At 37.4% G+C, this 21,354-nt stretch overlaps 1 protein-coding gene across 2 annotated transcripts in view; it reads right to left on the bottom strand.

The window, feature by feature from the left end:
* Positions 1-21,354, bottom strand: part of CAMK2A (calcium/calmodulin dependent protein kinase II alpha) — a 114,798-nt gene that overhangs the window by 26,766 nt on the left and 66,678 nt on the right. For both annotated transcript variants that reach the window (XM_072400558.1, XM_072400560.1), the window contains exons 5-13: positions 20,455-20,520; positions 18,271-18,343; positions 10,454-10,556; positions 5,864-5,947; positions 5,271-5,365; positions 3,624-3,746; positions 3,434-3,517; positions 2,259-2,301; positions 365-405 (exon numbers count right to left, since the gene is read on the bottom strand). In XM_072400558.1, coding sequence (XP_072256659.1) covers positions 365-405; positions 2,259-2,301; positions 3,434-3,517; positions 3,624-3,746; positions 5,271-5,365; positions 5,864-5,947; positions 10,454-10,556; positions 18,271-18,343; positions 20,455-20,520 — 712 coding nt within the window. The remainder of the gene's footprint in view (positions 1-364; positions 406-2,258; positions 2,302-3,433; positions 3,518-3,623; positions 3,747-5,270; positions 5,366-5,863; positions 5,948-10,453; positions 10,557-18,270; positions 18,344-20,454; positions 20,521-21,354) is intronic.

The raw sequence follows: 21,354 nt of genomic DNA, 5'->3' as shown, positions 1-21,354 counted from the left end.
AGGTCTTGAAGTTCAGAGTACTTTTATAGCAACATATTTACTCATAATCATTTGTTACCATGCACAATTACAGAGATCCTGGGACAAATATATTCTAGAGGTCAAAGGTTAGAGCATAGATCATCACTGCCTGTAGAGTATAAGGAAGTCATACTGAATGTACTCTCTAATGCATATTTGCTGCATTACATGTTATCAACCAAAATAAAAAGGTCTTGTTGTTTTTTTTTTGTGAGACAAGCGATTCCCAATTCCAACACCAAGACATTGGCAATTCAATAAACATCACTAAAATAAAGTCATAGTTAGACACTTTTGGAGACACAGGTACCACCATCTCTATGTGGAATAAATAGTCCCTTACCTTAACCCCATCATTCTTCTTGTTGCTGCCACTCTTGCCTCCTAGGAAAAGAAAACAGGCAGTGAGAACAGCCAATCCGGGAACCAGTAGGAGACCGAAGATCAAAAGAAGCATATTGACCAGTTCTTTGTATTCAAAGATCTTTACAAGTATGGACATCAAGCTGCGGCAGGCTCAAATGGCAAACATCCTTAGACAAGCTGTATTTAAATCAATTCAAATTCCACTTTCTGTTCTGGTTAAACATATATATTAACTGGGGTGCTGTGTCCAATCATTTTTCATCTCAGTGTCCAATTAACTTTTTTCAGTAATTTCCATTCATTGTATATAAGTCCTCAGTGATGGGCCTCTACCAGTAAAGAGAAGCCTTCTTTCATTCTAATGTCAGTCCATTTTCTTCTGGTGTCTCAGAGTCTCCTGTCAGCCTGTCTTGCCCTGCTGAAGGCACTGAGGCTCATCTCTCCCTAACCACCCATCCAATGAGTTGTATCTTTATTTCCAGTCTGTGTACAACAAGCCCTACTGCTCACCTGTCTAATAATAGCCTTTTAATGCTCTGGACATTTAAAGCAAGTATCCCACAAAGACAGCTGCACAAGTGCATGATAAACAGTTGTCCTTCTATATCTCTCACTCCCTCGTTCAGTTCTTAAGTGTGTCCCAGAATGTCCTGTGGATTGATTCCAACAGACATTGGGCATGGGGAAAGGAGTGCAGGCAGCAGAAGACTTCGGAAGCAGGAAACAGTTTGCTAACACCCACTATACCCATTTATATACTGTGAGTTCAAATGAGACAAAGAAAAATGTTTTGTGATACTCTAAAGTATATTTTATTAACTACAAGAAATATAAAAAAAAACCTGTGCTGCAGTTTTGGTGTTCTGTGTCCACTGAATGGGCCTGCTTTGATAAAGCTCTCCTATTCTGGACCAGATCTATTCCAGGTTTGCTAGATCACCCAGCTTCACTGTTGAAAGTGTATCTTATCCAGCCTCTGAGAGCTTTAATAAATCAGGGCTGTTGGATCAATGAGAGACAAGCAATGGCTGCCACCATGTCTTTCTTTTATTTAAGGCTGTGCTGATCATAGCAACCATATCCTAAATATAGGACCATATAGTTTCCTATGTTCTCTAGAACAATTTAGAGCAATATTCTAGTAATTGCCCTTTGACAATGTTAAACATACTTTAACATGCATATATTATTGGTCTGAGTATTGGTCTGCATAATCTATTTTCCTTTACTCTGTGTAATTTGTCTTTAATAATGGGGAAAAGAATAGATGCTGGATCAGAATTGTATCCTAATCCTTCAATTTTGGCCTGACAAAAAAGACAGCCTTTATTTAACCAAACATTTTAACCCTACCCTAATAATAGATCCTACAGTGTACTAAAAATGTATGTCTGTTTAAAAAGATGGGCATCCACAAGAATCCTGTTAAGTTCCTTGATTCTGTGTTGAACGGATGATAACACAGTAAGCAGACACAACACTGCTTGTTGCATATATATAGGAAGAAGTTAGAGGACTGAAGATTACAGTAAACTAATTTTTAGCATTAGGGTGGGATGGTAAAAAAGGTTTTACTTTAGGTGCCCATTGGCATGAGGTAATTTTCTTCTTTAACTACATCGACCAAATTAGGTCTTTTTGTACAGGGGTGTCTGCAAATTCACTTTAACAAATTAGGCTTGTATGTCAAGCAAAATGAGCATTAATGTCTATGATTTTCTGTAGAGACAAAGATGTAGCAGCTAAATTTCACTTGTCTGTTGGCTTCCATATAATGCCATTTTGTGGTTTTACACATAATTCTCTGACCTGTCTCTAATGTCTGCAGCCAAAAAGTTACTCTAACGCACACAGAAGTAGTTATTACTTACCAGAGAAGTTCCGAGTTGCTAGCATAGTAGTCAAGATAGCACCCTATATTGGCAACAGAAAATACAGTTAAATTAGATACTTAGAAGTAACACACACACACATATATATATATATATATATATATATAGAACTGAACTTTCAAAGGTAATGTGAGGACTAAATTAATTTCAGCACTTTTCTCATTTTTGTTTAAATTTCTTTTCCAAAATGTTTATTTTTCTTTATAAATAAAGCATTGAGACACTGGTTCTTTTTATTAAACAAATCTGTGTATGTTACAAATTAACTATAAAGCAATTGTACAACAAGCATTTGTGTATATCAAGGGTCTATACAAAGTAATATAATGTGTTAATGTACTTCTTTTTATACAAACAAAGTGATACATATTGGCTCAGACAGCATACAATTTGGCACAGTTTATCATTTACAGCCTACAGAATGATTTACTGACTCCTATCAATATAGTAATACTGTTAATAATCCGCTAATACCCCACATTGTTGAAAGTGGTCCAGGGTAAATACAGTGTCTCTGCACAAAATTCTTTATTGCTCTGCCAAATCTACAAATGTACAATGTTGTAATTTCCATATTCACTGATTCATAATTAGAACACTCCATAAATAGAAAAGATCTCTGACAATACTTGTGTGGGATTACTTTAAATGTCACGGTGGAGATATGATTGCAGATTACAATAAACATCACAAAGGGTTTTTTTTTTCTCCTGTGCCGTAACAAATATAGGTTATATTGCTATCAGGGACAAAAAATGGGAGTCAAGGGGGTGTAAATGTAAAGGGGAAGGGTTGAGACATTTGAGACATTGCCCAAAGCACACATGAATAATGACCTTCATGTACAGGGTCCACCCCTTGCTGACACATCATTAGGATTGACCGAGCTAAGGTTTTACATTGTAGAAGATATAGAGTCTTGTAACATCTCCAAACAGTATCTATATACCTCCCCCTACAGTTAAACAAAAGAGTAAAGCAACCACAATTTTGTGGCATGGTGTTCCCTTCTAAACCTTTTCCCCTAGGTACTGACCCATGAATATTTAATGGAAAATTTATGCCCAGGTGGGGTTCTTCTTTAGTAATAACTTACAATCTACATTTTACAGGTAATTGAATATTTCCCTTTCCTAAATAAGTTCAGTATATACCTTTAGCTTTCTCCTGGCATTGAACTTCTTCAGGCAGTCGACCGTCTCCTGTCTGTGCATACAGGAAGCCACTGTGGAACGGTGCTAAAGGAGAAAGTAGCAAATTCAGTATCTGCACACAGGATACAAATAAGGAGATGAGATACAGTATTAAATAAGGGTATGGCTAGTGAAATGAAGGTCCACTCACTGAAATCCATGGGTGCTTCAGTGCTTCAGCAGCCGTGATTCTTTTTGAGGGGTTTATGGTCAACATCTTGTTAATGAGATCTTTTGCTTCTGGAGTTACAGTGTCCCACTCAGGAGAAGGAAACTGATTAATACAATGAAAAAAGAACATAATAATGGTTACAATACAATGAACCAGAAAATTTATTGAATGGTTTTGTAATGTCTCCAGTTCAGTGCTATTTATAAATGAGTTACTATAGCACTGTTAGAACTGGAAATATATGTGTTCATGGGTAAATATGGTCTATTTACCTTATTTACATAAGAACACAGGGAGTAGCAGCATTATTATTGTAGTAAAAACTTAATGCATTTAAAAAAAAAATAGGGTATTCCGAACTAATACCTAATATGGGGCAGCATTAAGGTGCGTACACACTTCCAATTTTTATCGTTCAAAACAAACGACGAACGAGCGACGAACGATCGATTGGGCAAAAATCGTTGGTAAAAAAAGTAACCAACGACGCCGACGAACGAGGAAAGTCGTTGGAAACGAACGACCGGACCGGCGGATCGGATTGGACGACGATCGTTGACCATCGTTCGTGTGTACCGATCGTTCGTTGATCGTCCATGGTCTGAGCATGCGTAATGAACGAACGTTCGTTCACTTTCCTGTCGTGCACATAGTTCCTCTATCGCTCAAACGATCATATCTATTGTGTGTACAATATCTACGAACGATCGTGTCGTTATCTCTATGTGCAGGATCGGTGCTATACGATCGTTCGTAGATATCGTGCAGGATCGTTCGTCATTGGTTTTCCAACGATAATAATTGGAAGTGTGTACGTAGCTTAACTCATGGTGCGAACATGGTGTTAACCAGGCATATTATATAGGGAAACAATCATTTACCTGTTGTGAACCTATCAACTAGTGTATGATCAACTTAAGGTTCTTCAGCAGGATTTTAGATTTACATTTTGAGTCACTAGTTTTGAAAAGTTATTTAAATACTTAATTTCGGACTTTCTTATCTATGACTGTCAGTGGACTACATCTTCCCTTGCCTTGAATTTGCTCCTGCTTACCCTCTAACATGATTTATCCAGAGAACATAAGCACTTATATCATGCAAGCCTCCATATCATCCACTTACCCTTTACTTCTATCTTATTTATATCCTTTTTCAATTTAGGTCACTGAGGCAGGTACTTTAATCCACAAGCATACCAATGTCCTACATACAATAAGATCTTTAGGTCTGGTATAAGTAGAAATATTGGCTCCCTATGCTTCTTTTAAGTACTGGTATGTTTGTTCCCCACAATACTTTGCACCTAATTTAAAGACTTAGGCTTGTTTTTCTAGATGTCATTCTTAACTGTTGTCATAAGCAATTGTCTATACAGACTTTTGATACTACAATGTGACATACAGTATATACTGATATTTTTTATATATACAAAAGCATACCCATTAGAATAAAACATTTTAAAATAACATACAAATATTCTAGATATCTTACAATAAACACATTGTAAATAAACAGAAACTATAGTCTAAGATCTTATTTCTGAAGGCCCTTGTGTGTCAGTATACAAGGTATCAATGTACATGATTTAGGATAAACCATGAACTGGATTTTAGATTTACTTACATCATAAGCTCCCGCTTTGATTTGCTGATACAGCCTGTGCTGATCTTCATCCCAGAATGGTGGGTAGCCAACAAGTAAGATGTATAGAATAACTCCTATTTGAAAAGGAAATTGATACAATGATTGTTATATAGGTGCACAATTACCTGTAAAAATAAAAAGTTATATTCAGTCAGATCTACAGTACAGTTTAAGAATTCTGGCATTTGCTAGAAGGCTGGGGTGAATTTGAATGTTTGGGGCTTTTCTATTCAAGTCAGTAAAGTGCACTGCAGTTTATGCTTATTCTGAGCCCCATGTGATATTCCTAGACAATGGGGGTCGCTCACAATCAATTTTTATTTGAAAGGCTAGAATGTCCACTTTTTATAAACTATGGTATTTTGCATTATATCCCAGGATTCTGTACAGGGTAATAGGTGAGAAAGTCTTCTGCGTGATAACTTTTTTCAGTACAGTCTATAAACAACAGAAAATACTACAAAAATAGATACTGTGGAATCATTAGGTTTATGGTTCTCCTGCTTTTGAGCAGTTCTAAATAGAGAGGTAGACACATTTATTATGGAATTTGTTAGTATAGCCTATATTACCGCAGGCCCATAAATCAACAGCCTTTCCATAGGGGTCTTTTCGTAGCACTTCAGGGGAGAGGTAGCCTGGCGTTCCAGCAAATCCTGTAAATAAAAGAAGTTAGGTTAAAAATTATATATTTTAAAAAATTTAAACTATAAAAAAAAAAATTCATCATCATTCATTAGTCTTTATAGGTGCTACAATGGCTTTCATTAAAGGTGAACTATAGTGAAGTTGTATGGTCTTTAGTTTCATCCATTAGGTTAATTTTAGATTAAGTTTATCTCTGAAAATTTATAGACATAAATGTCGAGACATTTGTAAGTACTCCCCATTTCTGTTTGTATTTGTTACAGTTATAATTTGATTTTTTTTAGTGTTCTAATTAAAAAAATATATTTAATATATAGTTATAAATAGTTTATTCCACTTTTTGTCAGCGTTGTACTAATGTGTAGATCTATATGACAGTGTAGTACTGCAGAATTTATTGGTGCCATACAATTAAACCCACACACCTATGTTTTTTAGGTAGTAACACTCGGCTAAGTAATGAATAGCACTGATATGATTGTTCAAATTTTCACCCTGGTGCTGGTTAACCATGGCTTTATTTAATAGTGACTTTCCATTAACTATGTAGGTTGTTAAGTAGATGCAGCTAATATTAAACCAGCTGTCTGAGCTGTTGACGTGTGTGTTTACATAGCATTGTCACTTTTTAAGATTACAGAAGTCTTCAAGTGCCAATCCTTCTATTGCCTGCAGTAACTCTGCAACACTTTTTTAATTCAATCCCTAGAGCTACATACACACTTCCAATTATTATCGTCGGAAAACGAACGACGAACGTTCCTGCACGATATATATGAACGATCGTATAGCACCGATCCTGCACATAGAGGTAACGACACGATCGTTCGTAGATATTGTACACACAATAGATACGATCGTTTAAGCGATAGAGGAACTATGTGCACGACAGGAAAGTGAACGGACGTTCGTTCATCACGCATGCTCTGACCATGGACGATCAACGAACGACCGTACACACGAACGATGTTCAACGATCGTCGCCCAATCCGATCCGCCGGTCCGGTCGTTCGTTTCCAACAATTTTCCTCGTTCGTCGGCGTCGTTGGTTACTTTTTTACCAACGATTTTTTGCCCAATCGATCGTTCGTCGTTCGATTGGAACGATAAAAATTGGAAGTGTGTACGCACCTTAGGTGAGACCACACATAGATCTTGAATTTCTGGTTGTACAAAAAGCTTGGACCACTTTAGGTTCTTATCAATCCCTATGTGGGAGCTCACATGCATCTTGGATTTCTGGTTGTACAAAGAACTTAGACCACTTAAAATTCTTATCCACTTTCAATGATTGTTTAGAAGTTAGAGGCAGTTTATAGTAAACCTATAATGATAAAGTATGGATCATTTTTGTCTGGGTTATATCCAATTGAATTAGTATTTTTTGATGCACTAACTCTACAAGAATGCACATCAGAATCTTGTTTTCTGGTGCCTCAAAGTGAGAAAGTGTCAGAAAATTAGGATTGAATAAAGCAGCAGAGGTAGGAGAAAGTCAGTGAGCCCTTTGAATTTAATGAGAATAAGGGAAGGGTTGGCATGATCAGGTGTGAGGGGGAGAAGGAGAGAAAGTGTTAAGTGCATGGGGGTGGAAACAGTGGGAGGGGTTAAATAGGGGGAGGGAGTGGAAGTGGGGGTGTAGTGAAGCAGAGTTGGAGAAGCAAGCTTCCTACCTGCCCACCCGTTAAAGGTTTGGAGGGCTATGGTGGGATGTGATGTGCTGGTGGCAAATGGGGTTCTCAGGGGGCGGATTTATAGTATTTTGTCTTGCTATCATGTTTTTATGGGGTAAGATGTGGTGTCTCTTGAGGGTGAAAAAAAGAGGAATCTTTTAGGATGGTGGTAGGAGTTTTTGATTGGAGGCCTGCAAGTGTGGTTTTGTCCTCGAGCGTGTCTGGTGCAGTTGAGAGCCACAAGTTTTGGTGGTGCAAATCCAACGCGCTGGATTGGCCAAGAAGGAACCAAGGATTTCAACCATATGGGATTGCTCTGGTAGTGGGTTACTGTTGGTGGGACAATGTGGTCATAGTTGGTAACTATTAAAAGTCAATAAAAGTATGGTGCTCCTTTTTGTTTCTTATTAATGTTGTAAGGTAAAAAAGTTATATGGTTAATGAATAAAGAGGCCTATATAGCCATTTATACCCACAAAAGTCGGTGTCTGTCCTAATTATTGGTAGAAGGGAGAAGCATTTGGTTGATTAGAGGGGTTGACAAGTGGTCAACTTCCAAGCTACCTGAATCGTGCTCATGGCGGCCACAGAATGAAGATATCTAAGAAACAAACATGTTTCATTGCCCTGTTTTTGCAATAAATAATTGAAGAATAAAGTGTGATCAGTTTTTGAGTTGTTTATGGGGGTTACCAATAAAGTGAATCTGTTTCTAGTACTGACTAGAGCCGGGCCACTGGGGGCAGAGGGTGGAGGGAAGGCATGACCAATGATGAGCGGGAGTGAAGTATAGGTTTGGGGAAGTGGGGTGATGGGGAAGCAAGTCAGGGATTGGTAGAAGTTTAGGCGGGAAGGAAAGGAAGGGGTTAAAAGGATGGGCAAGGAGAGGGGAGAGTGGATGCACAGCAGAGAGCAAGCTTCCCGCCCACCCTCCCTAGGTGTGATTACTTTTTTAAGGGGGAGGTAAAGGTGGCAGCTGAGGTCCTCTGAGGTGGAGATTAGCAGTAAGAAAAGGCGATAAAACGGGGGCCCATCAAGGTATGGGGTCTACCGAAGTGGTGGAAGGTAAAGATGGTGTGTAGGGGCTGCTGCAAAGAAATAGCGTTCAGGTGGAGGGGAACTGTTTGGGCCTTGGAGGATCTGCAGCCTGTTGGGGTAGTCATGTTGCACTATTGTTGTTGGATTTATGAAATTGTTAGGGTATGTTTTAGGGATATATAATAAAAGTTTTATGGTATGTTTTAAAAGTTAAAAACTTTAAATGTTGTTAACAAACACCTTCATCGGCCATTTAACCCACCCTTACTATGTCAGTATCTAATTAAAGGGGGGGAGGGGTTAAAGTTAAAGAAGGAATGAACCTCCGGACGCCACTTGGGTCATGCTCTCTGCTAAACCAATCTGCCCTGGAGTAGTAGTTCTGGCAAGCAAAGGGTGTTATATCTAGGACTAACTTAAAGCCTAAAGTGTACGTAAAGACAAAATATTCTTTTTGGTTTGACAAGAGTCTAAACCATTTTCTACTTTATTTAAAACTAAAAAAAAGTAATAATAGTGGCTATGTTTACTCCTTCATCTGCTATGGAGTATATTTATGCATTTGTTTTACGGTAAAAGATATCTTGTTTCACTCCAAAGAGTCACCACATGTTTTATTTATTAACCCAGTCTGGAGATTTATGTCTGTATTATTTTTATGTCACTTCAATATGTATCACATATTCTGCCATACAATGCTCTGGAAACCACTTTATATAAATCATGCATGATAAGAGGCAGCCAAGAGCTCCCACATGTCTTTCCAGATTTTTTTTTACATATCAGTATACCATATTTTCATTGTAAAAGCTTGGACATATTTTTCCAAATGATAGGTTTGGAAGAAAAGGCAAAAAAAAAAAATGAAATACAGCCTGGGCTAACCTAATGAATTAATGTATATATATGACAGTGCTTTGTACCCTTAAAATACACCTTAATAACCGTGTTACATGAGAGTCTTACTGGTGCATCAAACTCAGGAAAAAAGAATAAGAAACATGAGGGTGGTAGTGTGGAATAGCATGCTCGAACAGCCAGAAAAAGGCAGTACAACTGGCTTTGCTGAGGAAGGTTTGGGGAAAAGAAGTAGCAGGACTGGCACATACAGTATATGTTTTTGGATGCAGGGCTCTGGTAATCCAGTGCTTCAGGTAAGAGAGCAGGGGAGCTAAAGGATATGTCTGGGCTGTGTAGCACAAGAGAGGGACTGGCAAGGTGAATGCCACACAGGTGAGTCAGAACAGAGGGGTTGATTTTCATAAAGTGTAATGCAGGAGTGGATATTAGATTGGTTGTCATCTAGGCTACTCTGCATGCAAATACTGTTTTCTTCTTCAGAGAGACACCTACTCATCAAAGTATTTTTTTTTTTTGCATGTACCAGGGCTAAGAGCTCCTAAGAAGGTTACTCAGGGTGTATGATGTTTTCCTTCCTGTATTGTAAGGAGATACTACGGCATTATATATTAGAAATATTTTCTTATCACTTAAAGAAATAGTAAAGATAACCAGTGGGTTGAGTTAAATTGTATTGTTTTGATCAAGTACCTGTTGGGGAAGGCCTGGTGTACTATTTAATGGCCATAAGGAAAACTGAGGTCATTGACAATAGCATCTGGTTCTTATGACCATCTGAAAATCCTTACTAATGTTTTGGCAGGTGAGAGTTTGCACATACAAGCATAATCTGTGTAAGCTGTTTTGTTTTTAGCATTCTAGTCATTTAACAGTGTGATGGATAAACACAATCTTTTTGTTAAAATAAAAATACTTAAAGACATTTTAACTTGAATGACTCACCAAACCATGCCTGTTGCTCGCCTTCCACTTCAATAGCTAAACCAAAATCTGCCAATTTCACAGCTGCACCTTTTAGTTTCGAGGCCAATAACAGATTTTCTGGCTGCAGATAAAAACAAGAATTTTTTTTTTCTTTTTATCAGCATTAACATTCATCATTGGCAGCACCTTTTATTTGCCATAAGGAGGGTTTAGGGAACTGACTGTCCAGGCAAGCCCAGACTTTTCAATTGACCTGTAACTAGTTAACAGATTCCTATTCCAACCAAACATTAATGTTAAAAGTAAAACCTGTCGCAGTATAAAAACAAAAGGTGCTATTTATACTGAAAATACTTTTGAGAGCCAATTGAGAGCCAATGACCCAAAAGAAGATATGTCAGAGAAATATTTTCTTTGCTTGCTTGCTTTGGGTTTGGCCATGCATCTAGGAGAAGGAGAGACCGGAGATATATCTATATAGATATATAACCTTCATATTTTCTTTAAATCCTAATAATACTGAAAGAGTGTTCAAAGTTAGTGTTTAAAATATTGATACACAAGGAGACCAGGACACTCAGAGAAGGCAGGGGAAGTTTTAACAAAAAGACTTTACACTTGCAGTTGCAACCCGTGTGTTAAACCTCTACCAGGCACATATCAAACTGCTGCTATATGTCAAGGAGTTCCAAACTGCACTACAGGTTAAAGCATTTTCACATGTTGTCCTTGCATTTCCAGTGCTGTTCTACCTTCAGAGGAGGAAAAGCAACTGCAAGGCAAGAAATGTCATGTCGCTTATAGGAAATGCACCACGTTCGAATTTGCAATTTTAAAAATCAACGTACATCATTTACGTACTAGTAACACATAGCTAGTCACGTTTTTCTAACCATAAATAACCATGTTGCCCTCAAGCCACAGAGGTGGGTAAAGGTATTTCATACATATGGCTGTTACTAGTAGCCTCTTTGCCATTTCTTTCATTCTCTCCAAGGAAGAGGTGAAACTATAGAAGCCTTAGTACAGATAAGCTAACTTCAAAAAAGTTCAATCCATTGTGGTCTGGCCAAACATTTTAAAAACTCTAAAAATGTGTAATTTTCAAACTGGGAGTCCCTATAAATCAATTGCAATTCCAACCTGGTTCCAAATAGTGTATATTATAAAGCAACAAATGAGCAGAATGCTTTGGAAGTTTCTGGAAGCCACATAAGATATGATGATGTGGTAAAAAAATGACATTTAGTCTGGAATAAAACACACCAAAAAAAAAAAAATCAGTAGCTCCTGAATGCCCTAAAAATATATCTAAAATACTTACAAAAGGGTGGCACTTGGTTTCACTAGCTATGAAACTAGGCATGTTCTACCAACAGAAAAAGTTGATATAAAGTGGAAGTAAACAAATCACAAAAAAAAAACACCTTAATTTATATTTGGCTTAGGATATTGAGGTTTATGCAAATTAGTTTACCTCTGACACATTTTAAATTCTGAGATCAGCTTTATAAAACAATGCAAATTGTTCCTGAAGGTTTATTATGCTGCATTTATCTAACGGACCAATTGTAAGAATGTGGAATGTTTATTGCAGGGTTTTTAGAATTTGAAGTATAGAATCCTGCCAGGAAATGTGAGTAATATAAAATTCTTGGATGACTGAAGGGCAAGGCTCACTTAAAAAACACACACAAGAAAAATGAGCAGAGGAGATTGTTATCCCATGGGCAAGAATGCACAGATGTTGCCTACAGTATGCAAGATACCACAGGGTGTACACTGGTAATGGGCAATTATTAGGACCTGTAAGATCTTTGACTTTTACTGCTTACAGCAAAGTCACCTGGATAATGGAGAAAGGCATGTAAAATTAGAAATCACCTGCTAGGTTTTTTTTTCAGTGCTAGGTTACATGGATTCATGACCCTCAAGTGCTTTCAGGTGAACGTGAAGCATTGTTTATATATTTTTTAAAGCAAACCTATAACCACAATTTTAACTTTTCAGAAATATATAGATTATACTTTTATATAAAGTGTATAACAATGTTATTACAATTTTTCCCTCCAAAATTATATTTTATTCTTTTTTTAAAAAAAGTCCCTCGCCTTCTGACTTTACCTGTAAAGACTGAATGGGAGCACAGAGCCTATCTACAATCTCAGGCATGCACAGAAGGGGCTTTTCCAGATATGGAAAAAAGTGTTTGATGAGACTGGCACTCTTGCCTCCTTGCTTCCTCCTCACTGGGGCAAAGGAAAAATCCAGGACAGCACGGGACAGAATCAAGGCCAGGTGTGGAGGGATAAAGGAAACTGTCATTTTTTTATTTTAACTAACATTTCACTTTAACTACCATTAGCTTTTATGCATGTTTGTCACTCCTAGAAGATCTGTTGCCCCCTTCATAGATGGGTGTCCCAGAAATGTGTCCACATTAGAAGATTTACTCTCCCCACTTGTTTTGGTGACCACTAGGGATGAGGTTTCGGTTCACTGCCCGGCATTACAAGGCCCTAATGCTAAAGACTAAGCCAGTAAATATGATACCAATCTAGCTCTGCTAATTTCTTACACACAGTAGAACATCCCACATGCAGTAAATAACAAGATTTGGCTACCTTTAAATAGACTGAATATATTACCAGATATTTTTAAGAGTTGATAAGGAAACAGTGCTCTATCTATAGCCAGTGTTTATTGCTCTATAAATGTTTAATAAAACATATGGTGATAAATTATTCTGCACTAAGTCCATATTTCTTTGCATATTTGCTTTTATGAATATAAATGGGAGCATGTGAGGTAACATAAAATGTCATCTAAAAACAGCAAAAAAAAAAAAAATCACCATCTAGTCGTTAATTTATTCTACAAAAGTGGCAGAATTTTTACAGTGCAGGATTGAGAAGAAACTTTGGAACTGAACTCCAGATATTGAATTTTTAGTTTTGTGATCCATGTATTCTTCAGATTTACTATTGGTATTAGTGTGCTTTTTGTGGAGATTTTCCCTCACTTACCTTTCTGCCCATAAAACAGAAGTAATTGGGTAAGAAGGTAAGAAAAAGTAAGCAAGTTAAAAATGGTAAGGGGGAAGGGGTGGTGGTTCCCACACAGTTCCCAAACAGTTTAAGGCACTTGGAGTGGAGAAGGGTTTGGCCCAGTACACACTAGCAGATCTGCACATTTTGTGCTCCACCAAACAACATGATCAATATTCCAGTCAGGGAATCTGATCCGATCAATCAAAAGTCCCAAAATAAAATTCATACTTGTGGGAGATTCTGCCACATGGTTATTTTCCCTGGATAGAAATTCTGATCGGGTGTACTCAGTAGTACATACAATATCAATTGGGTATTTTCAACTGATTGGAACCCAAAAAAATCAGACTTGTATGATCAGTGAGCTGCTAATCTTTCTTCAGATTCATTAATAATATTACACAGTATTTATATAGCTCTGACAATTTACTCAGTGCTTTACAATGTCCATAGTCATGTCACTAGCTGTCCCTCAAAGAGACTCACAATTTAAAGACCCTACCATATATATATATGTCTTTAATATGGTTCAAGGTCAATTTTGGTGTTAGCCAATTAACGTAATTGTATGTTTTTGGACTGTGGGAGGAAACCAAAGCACCCAGGGAAAATCCAGGCAAACACGGAGAGAACCTGCAAACTTCATGCAGGCAGTGTCCTGGCCGAGATTCAAAACTGGGAACTAGGGCTGCAAAGGCCAGAGTGACAGGAATTAGGATAACATCCCTGCAATTTCAGAAATAGAAAAAAGTGGCAGAAATATCACCTCTTACTCACTCTATCGAAATCTAAAAGAAAAAAAGGGGTTAGTAGCACAAACAAGTCTGCAGTAGCGGATCCCATATATAAATTCTAATTTTCCTTTAATTTCATGCCCAAGTATATTTATCAGAAGAGTAGTCCTTTGTTTTTTACCCAGCCCCTGTCATGATTAGAGATGGTCAAAGAGATGCCAAAAGTTGACTTGGAGGCAAATAGAACTGACCTGAAAATCAAACTCTGTAGCTGTAGCGTTTATTTGGCCCATTTTCAAATCAGTGCAAATTTTTGAATCTCGTCCCCAATTCTTAGGCATCAATCGAACTGACAATGGGACATTAGAATAGAATACAATGATTCATACCTTTCTTCACTTAATAACAAATTAGAAGGGAACTCTGAGAATAATATAAGCCACAAGCCTAATTATAGTCTGCATCTAGGAGAAGGTCTCGAAGGTCCTAATTCTTTTAACCTCTCTGGTGGTCTGAATGATATGTATTTTTAAATGTCAAAGTGGTACATTTAAAGAAAAATGAATTATTTTAAATTCCCTGCCTGATTCCTGCACCTTCCAGCTGCACAGTCCTGCCCCCCAGCTGCACACTCACACGGCCTGGCCGGCATTTGCGTCTCCTGGTCTTTCGTCCCCAAGGTTTACACGCTGGGGATGTAGATGCCCGTGGGGCAGCGCCAGGCTACACAGATGGCGGCTGGGCATCACCAGGGGAAGCAGATGCCAGGCATCGCTAGAGGGCGGCCCTGTGGGCATCACTGGAGGATGCCGTGGGGACCTGGTAAGACTTAAAAACCTTTGTAATTCCACCCCGAGTGTGGAGCCACACTCGGAAATACCGCCAGGGAGGGTAATGGCTCAATTACTTCACATAAATAAAAACAAATAAACACAATGGAATGGGTTTTATTTAATTAAACACGATAAAAGGAAATAAGCTATCAGCAAATATCTTTACATTTAAACTCTGGGATAAGCAATTATTGTTTAGGCGGCATGTGCATTCCTACTTGAATGTTGGTGAGTTTTGTGTAATTCTGTATGATAATCTGTGCAGTAATTGAGAATAAAACTTGCCACAGAACTTCTTGTAAAGACCAGTCACTGTTGTTCTTTCTCCATGTACTGGGTGACTGGTCCTGAATATGATCCCCTGTAGATTTCTGAAGGCAGCCCCTGGTGGATGGACCTTCAGAGACCCTGGTTGCTTTCTGTTCAGACAATGTGCAGCACATGATGATGTAACAGCTACTTCTACAAAGTAATAACTGTGTTTGTGAAATAATTTTGAGCCCCCAAAGTGGATTTATATCCTTTGTGACTATAGAGAAATATATTTAAATGAAAGCTTTTGTGCCTGGAGTTCACCTTCAAAATTGCAGTTTAGAAACCTTTTTTTTTGCATGTCATGATGCTGTGTCGTTGGTACAGATTGTGCTCCTAATGCCAGCGTCATACAACAATAACCTGAAAAGCTTTGCAGGAGACAAGCTATTAATACAGAGTTCTTTCACTTCTTTTACAATGGAGGAGTGTGAAAGCAGTTTCTTGTGTAACTGGATATAATCTTTCTGATTGAAGAAAATGTGTTACTTTATTGTTCTGCTAGAACACAGCACCTCTGCACGTTAATTATTCTTACATTGTATCTCTGGTGCCTTTTGTGTTTCATTTGCAGGAAAAATTGAACTGAAAAATGGCTCTTTGTGACTAGGTACACTACCCAGTAATTTAACATAACAGAGTTGCACTTGGTACATGCAGAGGATTCTTATCAATTTTTAAATATGGCACTTGATGTTCAAAATATACCAACACGCTGTTTCCTAAATATTATGGACCCTTAAAATGTGCATAGAAACATAGAAAAGTGACAGCAGAAAAAGGGCAAGTGGTCCATCAAGCCTGTCCCTACTATTTTTTAACCTTTTGGCTGAACATAGATCTGTGTTCTGAGTATGGCTAAATACACTTATTATTGGCATCAACAACACTTTCTGTAAAATTTATGGTTAGTTTTTAAACTTTAGTTTGAGGTCATGTTCATTATGTTCTTGATCTTAGCATGTTTGAATATCAGAATATTTGTGGATAATGATATAATGAAAGGAAGGGTTATAACACATGCCAGTTTATTGTTTTTCTAAACATATCTTGTTAAAAAAAATAATTTAACTTTACTGCCTGTCCTAGAGATGCAACAGGAAATTAAATTTCTACAAAGTAAGGCGGATTCCTCTTGTAGACACTGAAAGATATAGGGCCTAATTTATTAAAGCTCTTCAAGGCTGGAAAGGATACACTTTATTCATTGAACCAGGGTGATCCAGAAAACATGGAATGGATCTGGCCCATAATTCAAAACATTTGCTAGCAAATAGCAAATGACTTTGAAGAAATCCATTCCAGGTTTGCTGGATCACCCTGCTTCACTGATTAAAGTGTATCCCGTTCTCTCACCTCACACTAACCACTTAAAACTTGGCAGAAGTTATAATTCTTTACCATTCTATCCAGAAATATAAAAGTTTAGCCTGTACATTCATCTTAGTTTGTTATTGAATACATTCTACACTACACATGTAGATTGAAGAGGTGATGCAGAGAAGGTGTCACTAAATTCTAGATGTCTTTATAAATTAAAGTTATGTGTATGCTCTCCTCATTTGTAGTCCTCATGATTGGTTGCAAAACTTTACATTTTCTTCATACAAATATCTTCACTTTGTCTCTATGAAGTCCCATTCCTGAAATATCCCCATTTTGCTGCTTGTAGGCTTCACGCTGGACTATAGACAGGAAATGGAAAAGTCTCAGAAATGGAACTAGGGGTGTAGTTGTAGGAAAAAAAAGAGGGGCATGGTAGGTACCCGCCCCACTACACTCCACCATGATACCAGAACCCGCCCACTCACCCATCGCAGGTCTGAGCCTGCAATGAGAGTGTGGACATGGTCGGCCCCAGCGGGGTTCTTCTCCTGACCCAGTGGGGGGCGGATCGGCCAGATTCTCGAACCACCAAAGAATTCTTTGCAAAATAGGAGAGGCAGGCATATCTTAGGGATAGGACCTCACAAAGACAAATAAAAAGGTATCTGCATGTTCTCTCCCCTACAGTATGACTAGCTATCTTCCTTTACTTGGCCTCTGTGAATTTTCATTTCTGAGATAATCCCACCTCCTGCATGTAGGCTTCATGGTGGTTTAAAGAAGAAGAAGAAGAAAGTGGGCATATTTCAGGGAATGGTCTTCACATAGACCACGTAAATTAAAGTAGCTGTTTCATGATCTAAGAGGAACATAAAAATACCTTTCATAAAAATCAAGACGTCCAGAGTTTAGGTACATTTTAAGAGCTAACCAACCAGCTAATACTACCAAGCAAACACTAAGGCTGTGCTTGAAGTGTATTTATATATAAATTAAAAACATTTTGTAATAGAGTATATAAGTTTCAGAGCCTTTGTTTTATTGCTGTATGTAGCTCCTGCTTTGGAGATGCACCCCCTATATTTGCTCTTGTGACCATAGAGGTGGAAAATCCAATCACTATCACAATCACAGTCATCACTAAAACAAGAGAGGGGAAAAGATTTTCCCTTTGGACAGATTTCCACCCTCATTTCCAGCTGCTTCCCAGTGAAGGGAACTTTTCCTAATAAGACACAGACAGAGACAAACCGATTGAACTACATCCTAACAGGGAAGTTCATATTTGCTGACCTAGCAATTTGGAACCATAAAAATTTAGGTTGCTATGCCCCTCCCCAGGATTTAACCTGGCACAGTCCGTTCAAGAGTCAATCATTAGCTCCCAATAGCTTCTCGGCACATCAGACCTAAAAAAAAAACTCCAGTTTAGTATACATTCATTTAAAGGCTATGACTACAGAGAGATTTCTGCTAGCCCATCACCTAGCAAATAATCCCTAGTGATTTTAGGAGCATGATTGTGCTATTAAAACAAGCCTATGTAGTTCTAGCCTTGGACTCCATATTTGTTTTCTCACCTTCAGGTCTCTATGTACCACCCCCATCTGGTGACAATGGAGTACTGCCTCTAGGATTTGTTGAATACAGTGACTGAAAAAAAAAGAATAAACAGAAATGATGAAAAATAACGGTAATAAAAAATGAACACATCAAAACAAACTTGTATTTCTGTAAAAACTATATAGTACACACGGCAAGCTTTTTTGGAAATAACAACATTCCACTTAATTGCAGCTGTACTGTTCTATCCTAAATAGTACCTATGACTATGATGGGACTTGGATTTATACAAGTGAAAATTGGTTTCACACATTAGCAAGATCACTAAAGAAATGTGAAAATTGTGGCTGCTGAGCTCCCCCCGAAATGCTAGTTGTCTGGGTTATATGCTGACCACCTTGATTCAGTATACGTGTCAAAGATTCAGTCCCTGTCACTTACACCACATTTCTGTATATTGTATATCAGAATATTAAAAGGCATTCCTGTTACATTTTTGGGCCAAGTAGGATTACCTTTTATTATTATGGCAAATGGGAGCAATGCACACAAACTTTATAAACCTCTATCAACTTACATAGTTAGTCAGGTTGAAAAAAGACATAAATCCATCAAGTTTAACCACTAGGGAAGTAAACATATCCCAGATAAACACTCTATAGATATAGTTGATCCAGAGTAAGGCAAAAAAAACCCTGGTTTAATTTGTTCCAACAGGAGAAAAAATTCCTTCTTGATTCTCAGATGTTCTTAAAAAGTTTTAATACTCAGTTATATTCTGTGCTTTTAGAAAAGTATCCAGCTTTTTCTTAAAGCAATCCATAGAACTTGCTGAAACTACTTCCTGAGGGAGCCTATTCCACATTTTCACAGACCTTGCAGTGAAGAATCTCTTCCTTATCCAGAGCTTAAACTTCTTTTCCTCCAGACGCAAAGAGTACCCTCATGTTCTTTGTAATGATCTCAAAGTGAATAATCGGGAAGAGAGTTCTTTATATGGATCATTTATATATTTATACAGGGTGATCATATTCCCCCTTAAACATCTCTTCTAAACAGAGAATAGATTCAGTTCAGCTAATCTCTCCTCATAGCTCCTCCATTCCTTTTATTAATTTAGTTGCACTTCTCTGCACTCTCTCCAATTTCACAATGTTCTTTTTGTGAACTGGTGCCCAAAATTGGACTGCATATTCCAGAAGTGGTCTGACCAATGCTTTGTACAGGGGCAGGATTATGTCTCCTAAAGGAAAGGAACTAGACTAGGAACTAGGAAAATAGACTTTTTTTTACATTCTAATAATTTTTGTTTGTGCTGCTTTCTCTAAGCTGACATTTCTGAATGCCCCAATACTGACTCTCCCAAATATATTTACTCTCAATCGTGGCTCCTGAACTATTTTGGGAAATATTAAGTTGGATGAAGGTCACTTTATTGTGCCGGTAGAACTTTAGGAAATGGGATTAAGGTTGAAGGATAACCAAAAAATAATAGACCAACTTCTTCTCAGCTTTCCCTATCATTCATTATATAGATATTTATCTCATTTTCTCATTTCTCACAGTCCTTAGTAATTGCCTAGGGCAAACAATATTGATCACCTAGATATTGTCCTTCGCCTTTTTGTGTACTGAAATAGCAGACAGAAGCAATTAACGTATTGAGGGGAAACTTGTAGCGCACAACTGATTTTACTCTCATTTTAACACTTATTACCAAAAGTTATCATTTCTATAATGTGCATGTGTAGATGGCTCACAGGTAAATGGCCTCTTCTTTCGCTTGTTGATCTTAAATATAGGATTTAAAGGGAGCCAAGTCTGGTCACAAATTAGAATCGGATCAAGTGGCTGGTAAAAAAAGAGACTCTTGTTCTCCTATTTGCACATTAATTATCAAGGAAAAACAAGACATAAAATGTAAGACAAGTAATGTATTGAATTTATCTTTGAATTCAGCTAGTGCATTTTGGCTAGTTATCAAGCTCATTATGAAAAGGAATGGCAATACATGATAAAAGAAGGGCAGAATAAGCTGTCTGTTTTCTCAGTAATTATATATATTAATAAATGTGCCAGGCAATTAGGGTTTTACTAAAGAGTACTATTCAATTTAGGCTTTCAAAGATGCATGGCAAAAGAGAGAACAGAAAAAAATACAAACACTGCAATGACCCTTGTTATTTACAGAATGCACTGACCTGGCATCTGCTTCACTGTAATATTCCCTGGCAACGATATCCTCAAACAGCTCTCCTCCAGTGACCCTGCAGACAGAGACATTGCCCATGAGTTCAGCCATGATTACCGTGTGATATGAAGACACACTAGTCCTTATAAATACAAGGGTCTGAATGAAGAACCTGCTGTATTTACTATAAAAAAACAATCATTTTCCAACATTTTATTATAAAGAATCTTTTTCTAAATAAATAAAAAACATAATAAAGTGATTTCATTAACTTTTATGCAGACCAAGGAAATCTTTTTTTATTAAGTTTTGGGAAAAGGAGAGAAGTTATGATTCCTCATTGTTTTTTTTATTTTGGTCTATATCTGCATGAGGAGATTGTGGAAATAGCCACACATTTTCTTTCCCGGGTTTACCCATGGCAGTATTGTGAGAATAACCAGTTTCCTCACTTCTTAATTCCAAATGAAACTTTATCAATCATAACTATATTATAAACTGCATATTAGAGAGCTGATGGTCACTGTAAATTACCTTTTACAAAAGTAAATGTTGATGCATAACATTATTTATATTATGATTTATTGGCATGGTATTGAAGTTCGGATTAAGAGGTTAAAGGTAGGAAATTTTTTTTAATCTTCAAACCATCTGGTGCAAATACATACTTTATATAGCATTTAGTTAACACCCTCAATATTACTAAAAATGGCATGTTAAATTGAAAAATAGCATGAATGGAAGCTTTTTATTTTTTATGTCTTGGATTGACTTGTCTGTGTTGGATTAGTGATCAAGAAAGACATGTTTTAGAAAGCCAAAAGTTGTTATCTCTCATAAACTGTACTAAGCAAACTTTAAGTAAGAAGTGCTTATGGATTCCCAAAGAAAGTTAATGAGTTGTTTTTAC

This window comes from Pyxicephalus adspersus, chromosome 2 (assembly GCF_032062135.1).
Source record: "Pyxicephalus adspersus chromosome 2, UCB_Pads_2.0, whole genome shotgun sequence".
NCBI lineage: Eukaryota > Metazoa > Chordata > Amphibia > Anura > Pyxicephalidae > Pyxicephalus > Pyxicephalus adspersus.
The sequence above is the reverse complement of the archived record's forward strand: the minus strand, read 5'-3'. Positions and strand labels throughout refer to the sequence as shown.